General features: G+C 42.0%; 1 protein-coding gene across 1 annotated transcript; it reads right to left on the bottom strand.

The window, feature by feature from the left end:
* Positions 1–46: 46 nt before the first annotated feature.
* On the bottom strand, positions 47–19540 carry LOC145899855 (glypican-6-like). The gene is made up of 13 exons (XM_082988784.1): positions 19105–19540; positions 18565–18723; positions 7460–7592; positions 7177–7360; positions 6071–6151; positions 5559–5724; positions 4384–4514; positions 3616–3879; positions 3140–3243; positions 2410–2595; positions 1962–2116; positions 1578–1662; positions 47–1272 (listed from the first exon to the last, which is right to left on the bottom strand). The coding sequence occupies exons 1-13, from the start codon at positions 19295–19297 to the stop codon at positions 1152–1154; spliced, it is 1962 nt and encodes a 653-aa protein (XP_082844910.1). The 5' UTR covers positions 19298–19540; the 3' UTR covers positions 47–1151.
* Between the last annotated feature and the right edge of the window lie 89 nt (positions 19541–19629).

Genomic DNA, 19629 nt, shown 5'->3' with positions numbered 1-19629 from the left:
ACGTTACTGCTACCCTCCACACTGCATAGATTCAAAATTATTTCAAATACAAACGCTTTATTTTAGAGGCCAAGACTCTTCTTTCGGCGACGAAAAGGCACAAAATGTACAAGTAGGGAAAAAACAAGCACAAATGAAATAAACGAATTGGTAAGAACATAAGATAAGAATAGCATCGCACGGTTCGCGATTCAAAAGCATTCGGGGCTATAGCGTAATGTACAAAACGGTACCATCGCGTTTGGCGACACTTAGAAAATGTTTCATTTGGGCACTTATCATAAAAAAGACCACGATTGCTTCGACGTTGGTAAGGCGAGGTGCATGATAATAGAAAAGTTTGAAAGTCAAGATGTCACTTTTACCGATTTTAAAACATGAAATGAGGCGTAAAACGCGTTACATCAAAATAGGTATGCGCTTAAATTCGTTGCGGTCGCGCTTGTAATATAATCTTCGCGAACGGTCAATTCTGTGCAGTAACCTATCACGAAATACGTTTAAAAACTAATCAAGAGTGTATTAAAAGCGCTTGAGATCATGATTCGCAAGCAAAGCAAATTTCGGCTCGATTATTTTGAATCAACTTTAAGGCGTCGGTAAAAAATGTGCCCTGCGCGCTCACATACAATTTGCATAGGGAGAGACACGCATTCAACTTAACGGTAACCCCGTGAATAACACGACCCAACGACAGCGTAGTTTCGAACTTGCGAATTCGGATAAACAGGACAGCTACAACCGCCGTCAGAAATGCCAATCGCAAAAGTTGAAAGACAACCAACGAGCTCTGGCTGTCGATAAAAGTCTGCACTCGCGAATAAATTGAAACGCGCTTTTTTGCGGAACTACAAACACGGCTGCACCTTGACCACGATTCGCGTTGAGGCGTTTCACAGCATGACAACTGGTTTTCAAAGCAGGATTTTGCAACCCCACTAATGCCCGGGCCTCGGGGAGTCTACGTTACAATACTGAAGTATAAAACAAAAAAATCAAACGCAGCACCGTAAGACATTAAGCCCTCTAGACCGCCTTTGTGACGTCACACTGATCTTTGACGTCACTTCTGAAGCAGGAAATGTTGTTTTTACTGGAAGTAGAATTGTTTATACGCAGCGGAGGTAGATGAAATTGTGACTTTGCTTCTTCTAGTTGGGTCTCAATATCCAAAGGGCGATGCTCGATAGCACCGCAAGCGGCCAAAAGCTCCTTGGAATGGTGGCGCCGCATGTTGGACACTTGCTCACCTCGGACGGTTGTCTATCGTCGCTGTTTAATGCACAGAATAAAAAGTTAGAAAGGTTACTGATCGCCCTCCTTGTTATAAACACAACACACAGATGTACAACAAGGCGCAAGACGTAAAAAGAACAGCTCTTAAAGAATCACACAGAAAATGATTATTGTTATGACCAAAACGTCTAAATATGACCTAATGTAAAGAGTTTGTGACATGTTCTCTGTTTAGTCTGAAAACTCGAAACAAAATTTATTATCATTGAACATATAAGCTTATAACGACACGTTACGTAATAAGCAGTGCATCATAGAAAGTACTGTAAAGTATCACTGACCCATTATTTCTTTCATCCGCACCCGGTTGATCGCCAGACCCGTCACCGGAACCCGAATAATCACCCGACGAGTCGGTGACCTCATCTGTTCAACAAACAGGATTGTTTGAACATAAACAAGCAAACAGTTGTCGTCGTTTAACATAAAAATCTACTCTGGTCATCGCACTTATACAAGCAGAATAACCAATTTTCCGCCACACCAAACCAAACACCCCAGCAACGTACTTGACGTCACGCTTGTTACCTTCTGACGTCACAATGGTCGTTTTCTACACCATTCAATTTTTAGCCGCACTTCCGGCACCAGAAAACGCAAAACAATCAACACGATTACGTCACATAGTTACGTAATCGATGACGTCGCAGTCTAAACCGACTTACCATCAATAGGGAAACGGTTCCTTTCATTGTAAACGTTCTTAAGTTGACCGATGATTTGACGCATGGCATCAGTTTGTGTCTCGATGACTTGGTCGGGAATTTGTCCGATGATTTCTGGGTTTTCTGATCCTTCCTCCACTGTGGGGCTTGTGTAACTACAAGACATCGGGAGGTTTAAAAACGACGTAGACTCTCGACAATATACGGTGAAAAAATATTTACTTAAATGCTGTGTCCACTTGCAGCAGAACAATTACAAAGGCTGTTTATCATATATGATGGACAAGATCGCTACTGTTAAAGGCGAAATTGTATCATAAATTGTAAAAAAATCGAGCCAGCTTGGCGGCAATGCCATGGCTGCTATGCACATAGCACAGTATATATTTATTCAACGCAGTAAATTTTCCAACAGTGACGCCAATTGAGCTTATTACGTTCTACTTACATTCCTTCAGCCTCCCCGTTCCAACAGGAATGGCTGCTGGCGGGTGCTGCCACGTCCTCGCATACTGCATGTGGAAGATTCCTCCAGTGATCTTTGGTTGCTTCCAGGGTGATCCGCATTTCAGTCACCACCATTTTGAGGTTGGTCCGGGGTACCTCATAACTGGAGTCCGTGTATCCATCGTATCTACATTGAAAATGTTGATGTAGATTTTTCTTTTAAATTTAAATTGTCGCCTCTTTGCAGACAACACGGGTAAAAGAGAAAAAAACAAGAAAATCTGAAAAAATTAACAAACGGTCAAGTCCGGTGTTGGATATATGTTATGTTTGAGTGTAAAATCAGTAGCGGGTCGGGAAGTTTCGGCAAATGCTTTATTTCCGACAAGTTTTTGCATTACAACTATTTTTCTACCCGTAATAAACAATTAATCTCGTCCGTCGTTCGTTTCTACAATTTTTACAAAACGCAAACCAAATATTTTCCTTTTCTTTTTTTATTTGAACTGTGAGGTTCGTCTGAGGCGCTCAATTTAATTTGGAATATCGATTTTGCTGCATTTATATTTGGTTAGGTGACGCCAGTATTTGCAGCATCGATAAGAATTAGATTCCTTACAAAAAAACACCTCACACAGGAACATTTGCCCGATGCCTTGGCGTCTACACTCGGTTCGCATTACCATGGAAGTCATAGCAACAAGCTTTAAACGAACGCGTTTCACACTTACTCGCTGGGATCGTAGGATACCGGGAACTGGTGGTAAAGCTGCAACTCCTCTTTGTTTTTCTTGTGGTGTCGTCTTTTGCCTCCTCTTCGGCCTCTTTTTGACTTCTGTTTACAAAATCATTGTTGCTTTTCAGAATTGTGAAGTTTGATAAACACGCGAACGAGTTTGGAAACACGTTTTGTTGACGTGAGGTTGTGATTTGTTTGACTCCTTCGTAAGGTTTTGATAACTACAAACGCATGAAATGCGAGAAATCATCATTCCGGGTCGATTTTTAGTGTAGATTATGCGGTGGGTATCTAACACAATATCGCCCTAAATTTAGCTGTAAACTTTTCGCTTTCAACTTTAAGGAATTATAATCTACGCTTAATTGTGCCAGATGGACATATTTTTAAAATTACATTAAGTCTGCAGCAAAAGCAAGGCAACAATTTAGCTATCAAATTAAACAGCCGACCACACAAACAAGCTACCTTTGACGAGCCGTGGTTTTCGTCCAGCGAGCGTCGTTCGCGTGTCGCTGTAAGATCAAACTCAACTTGACCCTTTGCTCGCTTTACGCTGCCGGGAAAGAGCGATTCCAGTTCCACTGGTGAAGGGTTTACCCCTGGGACGGGGTCTGGCCACTGGTAAGACGGGGGCAGTGGGATTGAACCCATGCTCTCCAGGCCGAGGAAGGACATATCGTCCGTGTCGCTTGTGTTCACTTTCGGTGGAGTACCGCAAAGTGTGAAGATCTGTGTATAGGGATAGTAGGTTAAAAGGCGCGAACCCCGGTCAGTTTTTTATAAACGTAAAACAACGCAGTAATGTTTCATGCAACGGCACGATTGGTAGGATCGCCCCACTGCGCAGGTCCTTACTTGGCGATCACCGTTATTATATCGAGCTGCAATGCCTAGGCTGCCAAGCCTGTAAACCTTATAAACGTACAAACGTTGACAATATGCGTCGTTAGAACAAAATTTGCAAGGAAACCCGTATCAGCACAAAAGCAGATATAAAATCATATATAGAATGTTTCAGCACGGCGTATAAACTCAAGAGGGCACGAAACCCAGAAAATAAAACGCTGTAATGCGATCGTAACTGCCGATGCCAGTAGGGCATAACCTCACATTGAACCACACGAAGAGACATACGTCATCATAAGACACGTACAAAAACCACCCTGAAGAGGTTTTGTCGTGGGATGCCAAAGTACAGCCATCAAGTTCAATTTTACGTAATCATGTACTTACAGTGCTCTTAAGTTGGGCTCCTCTTTCCTGCAACGTCATGATGGCTTCCGAAATTCGGATGGCAAACGGCTGGAGTACGCTTTCTATGTTGTGGTGTCCGTCCAATCGGTCCAGAATTTTTTGCATAGCGTCTGAAAGCAGTCAAAAATATTTTTGTGAAAATCGGAGTCTAAAAAAAGGATTTTAGAATGCAATGGAAGGTGTACTGGAATGCGAACACTGCTGTCAGAGAAAAATACAAAATTTTAGCGAAAAAAATAAACCATTTGTCGACAAGACAGTTTTTGAAATATATTCTCAGGCATAGAATTGAAAACGAAGTCGTGGTATGGCAGCAAGTGGTGCAAAACAAAGTGTTGACGTCAGTCCCAACACAAAACATCAAAAAACGGCTAAATACAAAAATACCGGGACACCGCACCCGGACACAAGACCCAGGGGCGGCGAGTTGTTATCAAAACAATAGCCAGCAGGTAAATAACGCGGAACAAGTCCTGCTATTTTAGGAGAAAGCAGAGAGCGGGTAAACAAAGCCAAGTGCGCCTTGCGGCTCAGCAGAAGTGGACTTGAAAATGGCGAGCGCGCCAAGACTGGAATCCGATTGTGATTTTAGGCAGTCAAAATGTTGCGCAACACGATAAGAAGGCCATGTCGGCCGTGGTTAAGAAGATTACTGTCGGATGTTCGCTTTGTCGCGAAACCGTGGGGTGGCCACTTGTTGGGGGGGGTCGAAGATGGATTGGGCGACTTAACGGTAAAATTCGAGGGACAAATACCACATTCACGGCTAAAAGGGGATTAAATGCGCGTTTTGCGAATTGTTGCAATATTGGAGCTCGGTTTTGGTCGGCTCTTCGGTCAAATTTACTTTATTTATACATAAGTAGCTGAATGTGATTCGGGGTCACCAATAATGTTGGAAAAGTTTTTGCAAGGGAGTTTAATATGCCGATAACACATTATAAGGTTACGTTGTATAGAACACAAAACAGTTTAATGACAAGCTCAGTAAAAGTGCATGTATATATTTCGATTACACGTTTTTTACTAAAAAACACTAGTTTTGCATTGAAACACTTTTAACATTTAAATTCACACATAAGATCAATTGAACAAACTTTAGGACCAATGCACCTTTCCTGTCAACAAACAACAGTGAAACACAAAAATCCTACCGATGTATTCGTTCCAGACAGCATCGAGTCTGTTGTAATCATGCAGACAACCCTTCATAATATTAAGACACAATCCGTTGCATGGTTTGATTGAGGCGATACCCTGACACTTGGAGCAATAAGACATCTTCATGAAGGCTTTAGTGCAATCTTGCGTCGGGTCGAACTGTGAGCAAAAAGTTGGACTGAAAACTAGTTTTTCCATTCAGAGAGGTACAGGTATTTTGTTACGAAAGCTTCCCAATTTATATTTGTTTGTATTTATCAAGGAAAATGGGTAGAAGACCCTTTGCTATATGAACGATTTTATTTAAGGGCGCGGCTTGATATTGGCGCAACCAACAGTTAGTTAACGTCAGGTTTGTTTGGGTAACATTAGACAAATATTGCGACGTCTTCTTGCAAAACAGCATTGTTATGTAATGGTTAAAACCCGGTTATATAATCATACAACACACGTGAATAAACATGCACTTTACAAATAGCATCACTGCACAAATACAAGATCTCACCTTCGCCACGTTATAAGCCAGTTCCTTTCCAACCTCCAAGCCACGGATAAAGGAGCGGGCGGTGACGAAAGCTTTTTGAATCTAAGTAAACACAATTGTCAGCATTCGTCAGGGTGGGCAGAGGTTGAAGAGAAGGCTCAACAATATTTATTGATGGCTTGCGACAGGAAAAGCATTGTTGAGCCCAAGCTTTCCGAGCGAAACAGGTTCGAGGGGTATAAATAAAGCAGATACGGACAATGGTAAATAGGTCATGGTGTTGCGCAGTGTTTTTTTTTATTTCGTAAGCTAAATAAGGTAAGTAGGTGCATCAATAGTGAGGTAAGGGTTCGATTTCGAACGGAAATACGATACTTTGCTCCATACGCTGTTCCCTGCCGGCAATATTTATAGGTTGTTTTTATGGCGCAAGGACTTGACAAATGGAATTACTTTGCACACCAATGATCTTTAACAGCGGAAGCATTATGTTAATTTTAAATAGTCATACATTTTCAACACACGACAAAAAGAAAATCCAGTCTATATCGTAAAATATGTATGATGTATGTATGGACCGAATACAAAGCAATGGGTGATTTTGGTACTTGCATTATTCTTTTTTCTTCAACATAAATCATAAAAGTAAGCAATGAGAAACTCGTCAAAATTAACACTAGTCACGGACCAGTTATTCGCTTAATCCAACGCCTTTGAATTTAAAAAGGAGAAACGTTATTGTAAACACCCTCGACTATTTGCAAAGAATTTAACGTGAACAAAAACGTGTTTTGATGTATTATGATTAGACAGGGAAGGTAATTTAGCTCGCTTGTGTAAACAATGAAGGGTTTGCCCTTCGGGGTATAAACGATTTTTTCTAAGCTTTCGACGTTGCCGAAATCTAGGGTTGTGCTTCAAAAACAAAATGATACATCGCATATACCGACTGATGACTGAGTACAAGTGAAAAGTTTTCTTGTTTGAAGTCTGTTTAAAACACAGCGGATCAATAACGCTATGTACATATCTCTGCCGCTACAATTGTTTTTATTGTGAAAGGCGCCATTGGAAACGGAAAAATCACCCACAATAGAGCATGCAACTACGGTATTTCCTAAACTTACACTGCTGGAAAGCTTTTCCGGTGTGTCTTCGTACGGTTGCAGGACGTCCGAATTGACACTGTCTCCGATACACTGCATGTACTTGTCGTCGATGATGTATTTGGCGTTCATCAGCTTGAAGACCTTCTGTACGAGCAGGGAGAAAAACTTGTCGAAGATTTCCTCCATCGGCATCCCTTGGCCACTGCAAACGAATTTTTACGTTAAATCCCATTTAAAACGAGATCCGATACCTGTTTGAGTTGTTTATCAGTAGCTCTGAATTTACAACATGTTAACTTACTGGTAGTAGGTTTTTAGATTGTCAAATAGCTCCATGAAGATCGCGGAGTTATCAACATACAGTGAACCGTATGTTCGATGGAACAGATCATCGAGAGAGTCTTTGGCGTTGTCCACTAGCTTTTGGAAAAACTCTGCAAACACATAAACATGCCTGATGTAACCAAGAAATTTTACCTTTCATCAATGAGGTATAAACCAATATCACAGGCATATTATTTTATTTGTAAGACTAGGGATTCTCAAATTGTGCGTCGTGACCACGTTCGGGGTCACCAAATTATTTTATTTAATTACAACGCGCAACAAATAGGATGGGATACAACGTGAAAAATATTGAAAAGAAAATCACATTTGATTTAATATTCCATTTAAATGTACACTCAGCCAAGTCAGGATAACCAAGTCTGGCAATAGGAGCCTGAGGGTGTAGCAGGTAAAAGCAGTCGTCTAGTAACTTGTTTTGGCTTGGAATCCAATCTTTAAGCACACAACCTTGTGGCTTAAGTGGATGATTGAGTTTCAGACAACGGCAATCTAGTTACAGTTGTGGAGGGGCGACACAAGGCCATTGTGACTGTTTTGTTAAGGCCACAGCCTCAAGGCATTGGGCTTGACGGCATACCTGATCACCGAATCAAAATAAGTCATAAATCATGACCAAATATCCCCATCCGCCATCTGGCCAAGGTTAATTCAATTCTAATTCAATTTATCCCCTACCAGCTTGATACTGATTATTCACTGAACGTGGAAGCGTTGACGTTTCACTTGCGATATGACATAATCGACAAATTCCACGCTTGAACAAGTTCTTGTGATGTGGCATGGCACAACATATGGATTTGTTTAACCATTGTTTAACATTTTAACCACAAAGCTTTGGTTTAGCCAAGCGGCACCCACGTAACGAGTAGGTCCCAAAATTGTTCTTGGATGAATGTGGGCAGCGTCATGTCATTCGAAGGCCTTTGCCCATGCAAAAGGTTTAGGAATTATCGAAGTACTGATTGATAGCAATGCCAACAACATGGCCTATCTTATACCGAGGTAAAGGGCGAATTTAAATCGAGCAGGACGAACCCGCGCTCCTGGGAGTGACAGGTAATTGTAAGGGTACTAACGGAAGGCATGGCATTGTAAGCAAATGAGGCATGAAGCAAGACTCGGCTTAATAGGCCATTCACACAAGAATTCGAGTGACCGCACAAATTTAACTGCTTCAATATTTAAACTAGATATCAATAACACTATGAGTGTGTTTGGTTGGGCCTGTGCAACATGGCGTTATTAAATTGCGACAAATTTAAAACACATTTTGGAAGTAATAAATTCGCAAAGCCCCATACCCACAACCGTAACGGTTTTTGATGTTTTCAAGCCCACAGCAGTACACTCTGTTGATAATAGGTTATTGTGGTTGAAAAGCTATCCATAACTGCCAAACAAACGATCGGTTACAAACCGCACAGCAACATGGCTTGTCAGCTAACGATGAAGTTTAAGCCAAACAAACATGCAAATAACAAAGGGCCATTGTTGCGCGAACAAGCGTTTTCGAAAGCTCGACAATTGTGTCAGCAATCACACACAAGCAAGGTTATTTTATCTACGATTTGTTGTGATTATAGGAGCAAATAATACTATCCAACTGGACTCGTCAATGCGATGTTTCCAAAGCAAATTGAAATGAACGTATTTCAAAATAAGGAAGCTATACCCAACAAACAAGTCACTATGAAACAGACTGTTGTCAGTTCTAATCAGTGACCAATTTAAGGCCGCTTGTTTTGCAATAGCTTCATATGACTTAATGTGCTGGTTAATGATTCGGTAGGTTAATTATAAGCTACGTTTAGCTGCGGAATGCAAGGAATGTCCATGGTTGGCGGATTAACTTCGGGCGGCCGTTTCAAAGTACGGTGTTACGCTTCATCTGCAGCGCCCCAGGTAATGCTAGATGGAATGTAGCATCGTTTAAAGTGCTCGTTTTATTAACTCTCGAATGTGGCACTTGACTGCACAAAAAGGCGGTAATTGTTGTTCCTGATTGTTTCCTAAGTTTTACGAAATGCGGTCATGCCTTAAACCGTGATCTTCGTGCCAATCACGGCCCACGTAATTATCACTTTTCACAAACTCCTACTCTTCCACCTAATGGTTTGATTGTAAATAATTATATTCAAGCGTTGGCGCCTGTTTCTCAAAAAAACGGGTGTAATCATAACTACCTGGAGGTCATTTGTTAAAATCAAATCTATTTCAAGACCTTATTAAGCGAGGTTTTGGAGTAACAGTACAATAAAGACACTGCTAATTATGCAGGCAAATACCTAATAAACTACAGCTCATAGTTCTACCTAGGGTCAAAATAGCTGAGGTCAAACCTAATTCACGACAATGGTTTGGTTTGAGTGAAGGTAATAATGACCACAAGACCAAATATAGAACCACGTTAATAACATGTGTCGTTGAAGTGTCGGTTTCCTCAGTCTAGCAGTCCTCTCGCTTTTGACGTGGAGTCAAACGAGTATAGCGTGACATTAAACGTTGTGCCACAATCGGCACAAAACCTCAACATCGAACGGAAAACGCAAGGAGCGGGTCTTTGGCGCCAAATTCCTGGCACTTCGCTGCCCCCGAAGAGGATTAAGAGGGCAAACACAGCTGGGCTGTTGTGAAGGGCCCGACAGTGGCCAATTGTTCCTTTATTAGTTCAATAGCACCTACATGAGCATTTGGGATACACTTGGGTGAATGGCGCGCAGACACTTTTACACAAAGTGGGATAAGGTTTGATGCTGGTGTCAATTTTACAACTCAACTTTCGTCTTGTACTTATAGAAAAACCGTTTGTTTCCTCTTGACGTGAATCAAATCGTAATCACGGACAATACTTTTAGCATGGTTTTCATCAGACTGTTGCCGAAATGACAAATCTTTGCGAACTCGAAGCGATATTTTCGGTAACGTTTTTTTACACCAACACGGGAGTAGAACCATGACATTGTGATTATTCTTGCCCCTGGAATCTTGCTATTAAAAGGCACCGACGACCGAAGTGCAAACACAGGAAGGTCAACTCGAGGTTATGGCCGCCCCAACTCACCCTGCCGCATACCGCTCTATGATCACAACAAACAAATGATCGTGCTTGCGGGTAGAGCGACTTGTTTGAATAAGATACACCTCCCGCAGCCGCGAATACAAAAACATTAGACAAATCGCATTTGCAAATCCGGTTTAGTTAGTGGAGATATTTTACAGGAAAAACAGGCGTTTTCATGGAAGTTGGATATGTTTACCATGTTGGCGGGGCTGTTAGCGAAAAAGCCACAGGATAAACACCTGTACATTACAAAAGTCTGAGCATAGATCCAACAATTTAACGTGTATTCAAGGTCGGCGAAGTTGGCCAATAACACTTAGGGGAAACTGATAAGACATCAGGTAAATTCCTTAAGTTTTGTGCAGTAAATATCGAAATACTGCAACGCTATTAAACCACCCATCTTAATGTATGGAAGCAAAAAGCGGCCAACGGTTCGTTATCGCTGCCCAATGAGCGCACAATGGCCGATTTTTCGCGAAAAAATGACATGTTGAGGGTATTATCGATGGCGACCAAAACAGCGCGAGATTTGTTTGCTTTGGCGAGCTCAACGAACGCGCGAAGTGATTCGGCCGGACGCTGGGGTACCGATAGCCATCTACAAACCGTATAAGTGTCCTACTTGAAGGCTCCGCGAGGGTCGGCATTGGTTCAGGCTACACAATACTCTAGTGTTTAGGCGGCCATTACCTTTAACACGTTTCACACAGAACGCCAGCTCATCGGTCATAGATTAAGTGTTTGATAGTTTACCAGACATATTCGTGGACGGACTAATAATTATAAATGACCTAACATACAATTGTGCCGTTGCTATTGCATTATTACACAGTGTGACGTTTCGGAATGAAGGCGAACGGACAAATAGGATCTTTCCACAACATTAGTTGGCTTTTTACAGTCTGGCAACAATAATTTCAGACAATACCGTGATCACTACGCAAAAATGCAAGTACAGAAGTTTCCATCCACAAGCATGGAGAGCAGTGTAAGTAATCCAAACCCAAAGCAACGCGAAACGACTCTCAAAGTGTGAGTGAACGAGACAAGCAACACAGTAGAGTAACTGGCTACAGAGGGTCAAGGCAGAGCGGGAAGGCGACCAAGAGGAAAGGGAAGATTTATGTACAAAGCTGTTGCTCGGGGCGGCGGCGTGATGAAAGGATTGGTGAACGTGTCTGCGCTTTTAGTTTCAATGCCGAGGTTTATGAAGTGATCGACCGTCAGTAAGAGGGTTACTGGGCTCTGGGCTGGTGTTGGGTGGAGTGCGGCATGCACTGTTTTTGGCTTCTGTAAACGGTTGGTTTAGAAGCCGCAAAGCGGTTTAAAAATGTCGCGTTTTTTGCCATGGTCGTTAGGTTGTTTTGTTTATCGACAAATAGAGAAACGCATATACTTTTTCATAATCTTGCCGTTTGTTCCAAATGGACTAATATTATTATCACATCCCTAAACTTCTCATTGTGACGTAACAAGCTTTTAGCAAAAATCATTCGGTTCACCGAACAATCAAGTTTACACTGCCTAAAGCGCATCAGTGCAAATTATTGTGTTTTAGTTCCAGCACAATGTCAATGTCTTTGAGATAAAATAGCATCTTGCCCCAGCGGAAAATTACACGAGCTCGGAAATACCATGCAATACTTTTTAGCGAGTTCAATATAATTCTAAACTTTAAGAAACGAAGACATGATAAATGTAAAATTTGTATGCTAAAATTTTAGTTTGGTTTCCATTTGCATGAACATTTGAGTCAACGGCAATGCCGTTTTTGTATAATTACGGCCTTGTCAATCGACTACTCGGCTTTTCTTCCAACAATACTGCACGGGAAAGTCCAATTTCAGAGTTGTTATTTAAAATAAACCGCGTACCACCCGCCAGGAACGGCGAAACGAATTCAATTAAATATTCTTTCCCAAAAACACTTGGTGGTATTTAGTGGTCGAATGAATCATAACGAACGACCAACAGCCCAGCACACAACCACCACTGCAAGTCAAGTTTCCGGATACGCATTAGCAATAACAACAGAAACTTTTTCCTTGAGTAATTGAACAACTGTACTGGGATCCTCATGATGCAGACAGAGAGTTGCGACCAATAACAGACGGCGACTAGGCAGAAAACAAGAAATAGCTCCATCATTATCGTCGCGGTTGACGCGTTTAAACCGGTGTAATTTGACAATTTTCTGGGATTAGCAGCATGTAATAGGGGCAGTTACGCCCAGACTTAAACAAACTATTTGTAATTTGGCATAGTGGATTTGCCGTCATTTATCCGATTTAACGGTCATGGGAGTTTTTTTGGATGCATTTTTCATTTTCGAAGCCCGTTCAATGGCATTCACAAGCTAAATTCCGCGCACTCAAGTCATAACAAAACGGTCCAAAGTGCACTTGGTGCATGAAAGTATTTTTTTGTGGGATAACAACTCACGTGTTATTCGCACTTTGCTTTCAACAAAACCACGTCGTACCCCAGCAGGCAAAGGAATTTTTCGTGGCTGAAGGAAAAAAAATCGCAACGGATAATCTGTTTTCGGTGTTCTCAAGAATGTTGTAAGGTTTCAACTTGGCAGATGTAACTCAAATAAACGGTTGCGAATGTCAGGATGTGTGTGACGGATAACTCCGGTATGTGTCAGTACAACAAGGTGTGCCCCTCATTCTCAACCATACGACATCCCAAGACAGACTCAGCCTAGTTTGCTTGTTTTGACCTCGACAGGAAACAGACGCGAATCAAAACAAGGCGTCGGGCCACGAAGTTCGAACAACAACCAACAAGAACGTGAGTGGCAGCGGCGATTCCGGGTTGAACGTGTGGGCGAGGTTTCATGGGTGACGTAACTGATCAAAAGGTGAAATAGGAGGCTTTTTGCAAAGAAAAGGTGATTTAGGAACGTTCACAAATTAGAAAGCAAACTGTTGGCGGGCGCACAGTTTTGAAAAACGTCACATTAAACCAATTCTGTAGAATTGTGTATAGCTGTAGAATAAAAGCACGAACATGCAAAGGGCAAAAAACTGAACGCTCTTCGACCTGGCAAGCCTCCTGAAACCGCAGCTCGAACGGTTTTGAGTCGTACATAACATGAGAACAGGTACAAGTTCGCGTTGGTTGCTACTTATAAGGTCGCACGGGCTGTCGTGGGATACGGTTGCTTGCCGGGGCCATTGATGCGGGCGTAAACAAAGCTGTAACCAAACCAGCGAGGTCTCCGCAGGCGATGCGACATTTCCACCAACGCGAGACCACAGCGAAGTCGCCGAGCACATCGAAGTTTAGACATTTCGCCGTCGGGTTGTTCTGACGTAGACAGGGTTCACGATCCGAAAAGTTAATCAACTGCAGTTCCCCTCTTTTTGGTGACACCAAAACAGTACGTTGAATTGTCCCATACGACAACCACTGGAATCTTTACACACGACGTTGAAGTTTCTGAACAGCGCTTGAGCGTAAAATAAAAGCAAGCGAAAGAAGGTTTTCTAATCCGTGACAAAAATGTATTCGAACGTCAACTTGACTTTGACTAGACTGTATCGTAATCAGACACTTAGTAACGCCCCAGAGGCCGCCAGTGTTTATGATTCAGTCACCATTAGACGAAGAAAGGAGTGAAAATGGTCACAGAAGTGTTGATGACGCCACAATGGTAACTCTACACACGACCGACTGTTTTTGCCTCCAAAAAAGACCGACCAAAGAAGGAAACCAGTAGGGTTGTTTAGGGCGTCAGTTAAACGCCCTCTCAACACTCAAGGCCTCACATTTGTCCGCAAATCGAGAGTGTTTGGGCTGCGGGGTCACAGATTTCAGCCGCTTGATCGCAACCGGATATTTCTTTTCGCTTATCGAGTGTTGATAAGACAAGACGGAATCGTTCTGCCACGGGGGCCTTGACGCGTTCAAATTTAATTTCCAGGCGCGCAGGCACTTTTGCGCAGCCTCGGTTCATTGTTATCGCTCCCGATAGCGTGACAGCCACGGTGAGGTTTGGCCATGGTGAGATTCACTTGTGTGGGACTTTAAGGGGTCACGAACAGGCCCCGAAAAGCGATCCAAAAACAACAGAAACGAACTGCGGGCGCGGCTTTTCCTAATGGGCTCCGCTAAGACATCTCAAAGCTGAACGCACATGCCCTGGTAAGGCGATACGGGGTATATACGAGAAGTTATAGAAACTATTTTTTAAACGGGGACTAAAAATGGCATTTGGATCCGTAAGAAAAGCAATGTGAGGATGCTGACACGGAGAATGAGAGTGTGACATGATTACCCTCGCCAAAAGATGCGTCATCTTTTCCGATGACATCGGGAGGTTTTCTGATTTACGATAAGATAAGGTCAAAGTTCGTTTGTCATCGGATCTTGTACGACACGGGCTGGTCGATGTTTCACTGTAATGGCATTTTTGGTCACTTTGGAGTGTATTTCTCTAATGCGAAACAAAAACTAAACTATGCGAGTCGTTGAAAACATACCTTCGCTGCTTCATTTGTCGCGGTTGCAACTGGAGAAAGTATCTTTATTCCAGTTGCTTCATACACACAAAGCCACGCCGAACTTTGACAACATAGCAACTGAATCAGCCAAGTAACAGGGGTTGTGTGCAAGAATACGGGAAACACACTATATTGTTTTCTGGGCATACCAAAAGCCGCTAATTACGTCGCAAATTTAGTTGTACCGGAAAATGACTCATCGCAGCAAAGTTCAACTAAAGTAACGACGAAAACATACTCACGCAGTACGTTACAGGGCGGACTCGTCGCATAATTCATACGGACCAAAACACACACAACCACACGCCAGCTCCTATAAACCGACCCACTGCGTTGGATTGTCAACATCGAGCAGCTAGTGAGCAAATATTTGTTCAATCGCGAAGAGCCCGCGATGGTAGATTGATCGCGGGCTGTGGGCCAAGTAAAACAAACACTGCTGGAAATGGGTTGCCCAGAGGTACGTGCTTGCAGGCTTCCGTCACACACTCAGTGATGAAAACAGAGTCGGTGATACATGCCTTGCAAAAGCAATCTCCAGTCGAGGTAATGTTGGAGGGCACCGATGCGTTGAAGAAGCAATAATCTAATATTTAAGCTGTCATAGCGGTTAGGTGCGGCGCAAATCGCAAAATTTAGAGCTTGTTACACGGATAGTGTGCTTGGGTACTGCTGGTGGGTGTTTGCATCTGGCGCACTGCGCAAATTCTGTGACGAAAATCGAAACAAAAAATATGGAATAAAAAAGACTGATACAGTGCCAAACCTTAGCGTTTAAATCGACATTTCAACAACAGCGCTAGTTGCGATTGCGAACTACTGGGCTTTCTATAGTCGGAAATAAGTTTCGGAAACAGACGAGACCTTGTAGTGCGCCCCAACTGATAGGGCACGCACAAATAGAGGAAAAGCGCTCTTTGAATGCTTTGGGGTTTGCGTAGAAGCATGACGTACTCACAGGGGAAGAGAATCAACTAAAAGGCACGTTTGCTTAGCAATTAGCAGTCAAGGTACCACGAACCTATATTCCCGGGACAAGTTTGAGACACGTACTGGGTTTCCAGAGTCGGTCCAAACCAGGGAGTGGATCGTTTAGTGGAAATACGATAGGAAAGATAACGACCAACCCCCTAAATGGGCAAACATCCATGATGACTCACCTTGCGCTTGTGTTTAGGCAAGTGCATGTGTATTAAATCAAAATGAGTACAAAATTCCACTGTGACTTGTCATTCTATGCGATGATTCGGAAAACTGGTCAAGCCCAAAAGTACAAGCATTTGTTTTCAACTGTTTGTTGTAATATATATTATATACCCGTTTACTGTACTTCAAGTCAGACACACAGTACCAAGGTTACCAGCCTGGTCGCCAACCGACTGTAATCTGAGACTTCACTTGTCGCATTTCCAGTTCAGATTTGACGTTAGCAAGTGGGCATTTGGCCGCGAGCGGTGGCGAATAACTGCGAACTTCCGCGCCTTCGTCAATGCCATTGTAAAGTAATTTGACGCCGAAGCCCAACTTGTTTTGTCTGGGAGACAATTTTTCCGTGACCGGACGAACTTTGGCGAGTTTGCCGTTGGTTTTTGACTTGCGTAACTTGTGTTACGAACATTTGCAAGTTGTTTTGTAACCTATACCGTAACTTTAGCCTAAACCTATGGTTTGAACCGCAAGCATGTCTGGATTTTAATAAATTGCGATGGTATACCACAAAGCATACGAAATTCGGTCACAAAAATCTGTTAAAGCTTCTACGTGGATAGTCAAGGAGAACTTCCTATTGGGTAGATAGTTAATTTTGTGTTTCTGTGTTTCGAATTGTAGTATATTGTTTTTGAATTACCGGTGGCAGGAATGAAACTGCAAAAGAAAACAAAAAAGTCCCTGACATCAAGGTGATAAATGGTTGCCACCGAAACAGACAACTAACTTGAAGTGACGAATAAGGCAAGCATTCTTACTATTTTGCGTGTCGCAATACATCCTGGACTGGCAACACGCCAAATAGAAACTTGTGAAGAACCGGTTTTCTGTAGTACCGAGCACATACCACAAAAAAGTCATTCGAGGTAGTGCAAAGGAGACGCAAGACAGCGACACGCCAAATTCTTTCCATCGAGGGTGGGTTGCGTAATGCGATCGCCCCATGTCACCGCGGGAGCGCTGGGGTCCTGTTATGTTCCTAAACACGGCTTTACAGAGATGAAATTGCTTCCCCAACGTTATGGCAGCCAGAAGCAATGCTTAACATGGAAGCAAAGGGTCGCGTGAATTCTTGTTGCTCGTTTAAAAAAACTACACACGTAGTCAAAGTTTAAGCAACACGCATAAATGATGTTTCACCAAGTACAATTGCAAGCTTACATATCAGATCTTGAATTCGCATTTGTTCGCACAACTCTGGTAATGGCAAACGTGTGAATTCGGTCAAGTGCTAATTAAAGAGTTGAAGCGCAATAAGAACGACCCCCAGCAAAACACACAAAAACATCCAATGATTGCATGCGGCTGTGAAATTGGAGCGTCGTTACGCACATAAACGTATTTGCACTAGTACAAGATAATGATAAGCTTATGGCATTTCATTATAGTTGCAATGTCGGGGAAGTTATTTCAACCACCCGTATGACGGGAAAGAAAATTAAATTCGCATTGTAAAGCAAACTTCTTTTTAAGCGCACCACCAAGACAACATCACGGTTGCTTGGTTAAGAACACCAGTACAAGACCTACAAATTAGGGACTAGTTTTCTGCTGTCCAGTGGGCAAGACAAACCTTGAAAAAGCATCAGTCATCGCCGACAATTAGGAACAAAAGTGCGACCCATGGAGAGCGCGTTTGCCGCCCCTAAATGATAAAGGTGGGCTTTGTGCGCAAACAAAGGCAGACTGAAAGGTGAAGCGAGCGCGTCTGCAATAGACCTAAATTGCTTTCTAAATACATTGGGGCGGTCTGCTATGGCCAGGAAGGCGGGACCACGTTGCAAGTAATTTAAAACCAATGAGGAAGGAAGTAGTTAACAACAACTTGCAGCTAATCACTTGGATTTCGTTTCCAATTAAACAGCAAACAATGTGAATTGCAGAGAATAATTAAAAACAATAAAACTACCCAAACACACGTCTATCACACATATATTTTCTGCAAATGTCATACACTGTTCAACATCGAATTCTACAGGATAAGAACATGTTGCAATGGCATTAACAGATTTTACTGGCGTGCAACATGTGTTTTTCTCCTTGTGGGAATTATCCACAAATATGAATTGAGATGTAATCCTAGATCATTTTAATAAAAAGTACTGCAGAAAGATTTTCTTATGTTATTATCAAAGACAATGGCATCCCTTTCTTAAAAAATATACATGTATTCCAAAAAAACTTGGTAACATACAGGTTTCACAAAATACTTTATACATGCATAAATCTAGTCAGACACAAGTAGCACTGGTGCATTTATAAATAAAAACATACCATCAACTTTGGCAGATTTGTTGCTGAACATGTGTTCGACCAGCGAGCATTTTCTCTCAACTTGTATTTCAAAGTCCAGGTTGCTTCTTGTGATTAGGTTTGCCTCCACTTCATGTGTGCAGCAGCTGTATTCCCTTGGGCAGACCTGCAATGCTCGGCCTAAAAATAAACACCCACGGTTGGACATATTTTTAACCATTTGTTTTGACAGAGTAATTGCTCTGACGTGAAACAATCAAATTGTTTTGGCCTTTTTTAAATAAGCGTCCCTGATCGAGCTGGGAAATGTAATTTAAAAAGCAAGAATGAATTTGATATTCAGGTTATAATAAGAATTGTGATTGTCATTTGGCATCTTGTTTAACTTTTTCGTTGCTTAATACTGCTTCTTAAAATATGTTTTTGCGTAACTGTTTATTTAACTCACTCGACCAAAGTTATACGAAAAACTGGTGAATCAAATAAGGTTATACAATTGGTTTCTTAACATTTAACAATAAACATAGGCTAACCAAACCAAGCAATAAAATTTTTAAATACCATTTACAGCTGTGTGAGGTATCGGTCCTTTTAATCCAGAAAGCTGGAGTGCCCTCTTAGTTTCTGTGCATGGATCTGTGGCCCTAAGGCCCCTTCTATTCGTTTTGAGGGCAGTAGCAGTTGCAAATAGCATAATTCCAAGTATCAAAGCTCCATGTTTAAAACACATAGTCCTGGATAGGCTTTTAAACATCTCAGTTTATAGGAAACTTTTGCTTGTGATGCAAAAACACCAACAGTAGGTGTTGGACAAAAAGCAAAGTCAGTGTTCAACCAGAAATATTTTTTGTTTGCTTCGCTCCAAAGCAGGTAAAAATGACTTCAGGTGAAAACTGACAGAAATTCCTTGGACTGACAAAGGCAACCCAGACACAACAAATCAGCAAAATGTTGGAACTAAAGCAATGGTAAAAATCCTTGTAATCAAAGATAGTTGACTGTATCAAGCAAATGTTGACTGTATGATCGTTTTATCTTAATAACACAAAATGTCAAAAAATCAACAATCAACTTTTTTTCTGCATC

This window comes from Ascidia mentula, chromosome 1 (assembly GCF_947561715.1).
Source record: "Ascidia mentula chromosome 1, kaAscMent1.1, whole genome shotgun sequence".
Taxonomy (NCBI): domain Eukaryota; kingdom Metazoa; phylum Chordata; class Ascidiacea; order Phlebobranchia; family Ascidiidae; genus Ascidia; species Ascidia mentula.
The sequence above is the reverse complement of the archived record's forward strand: the minus strand, read 5'-3'. Positions and strand labels throughout refer to the sequence as shown.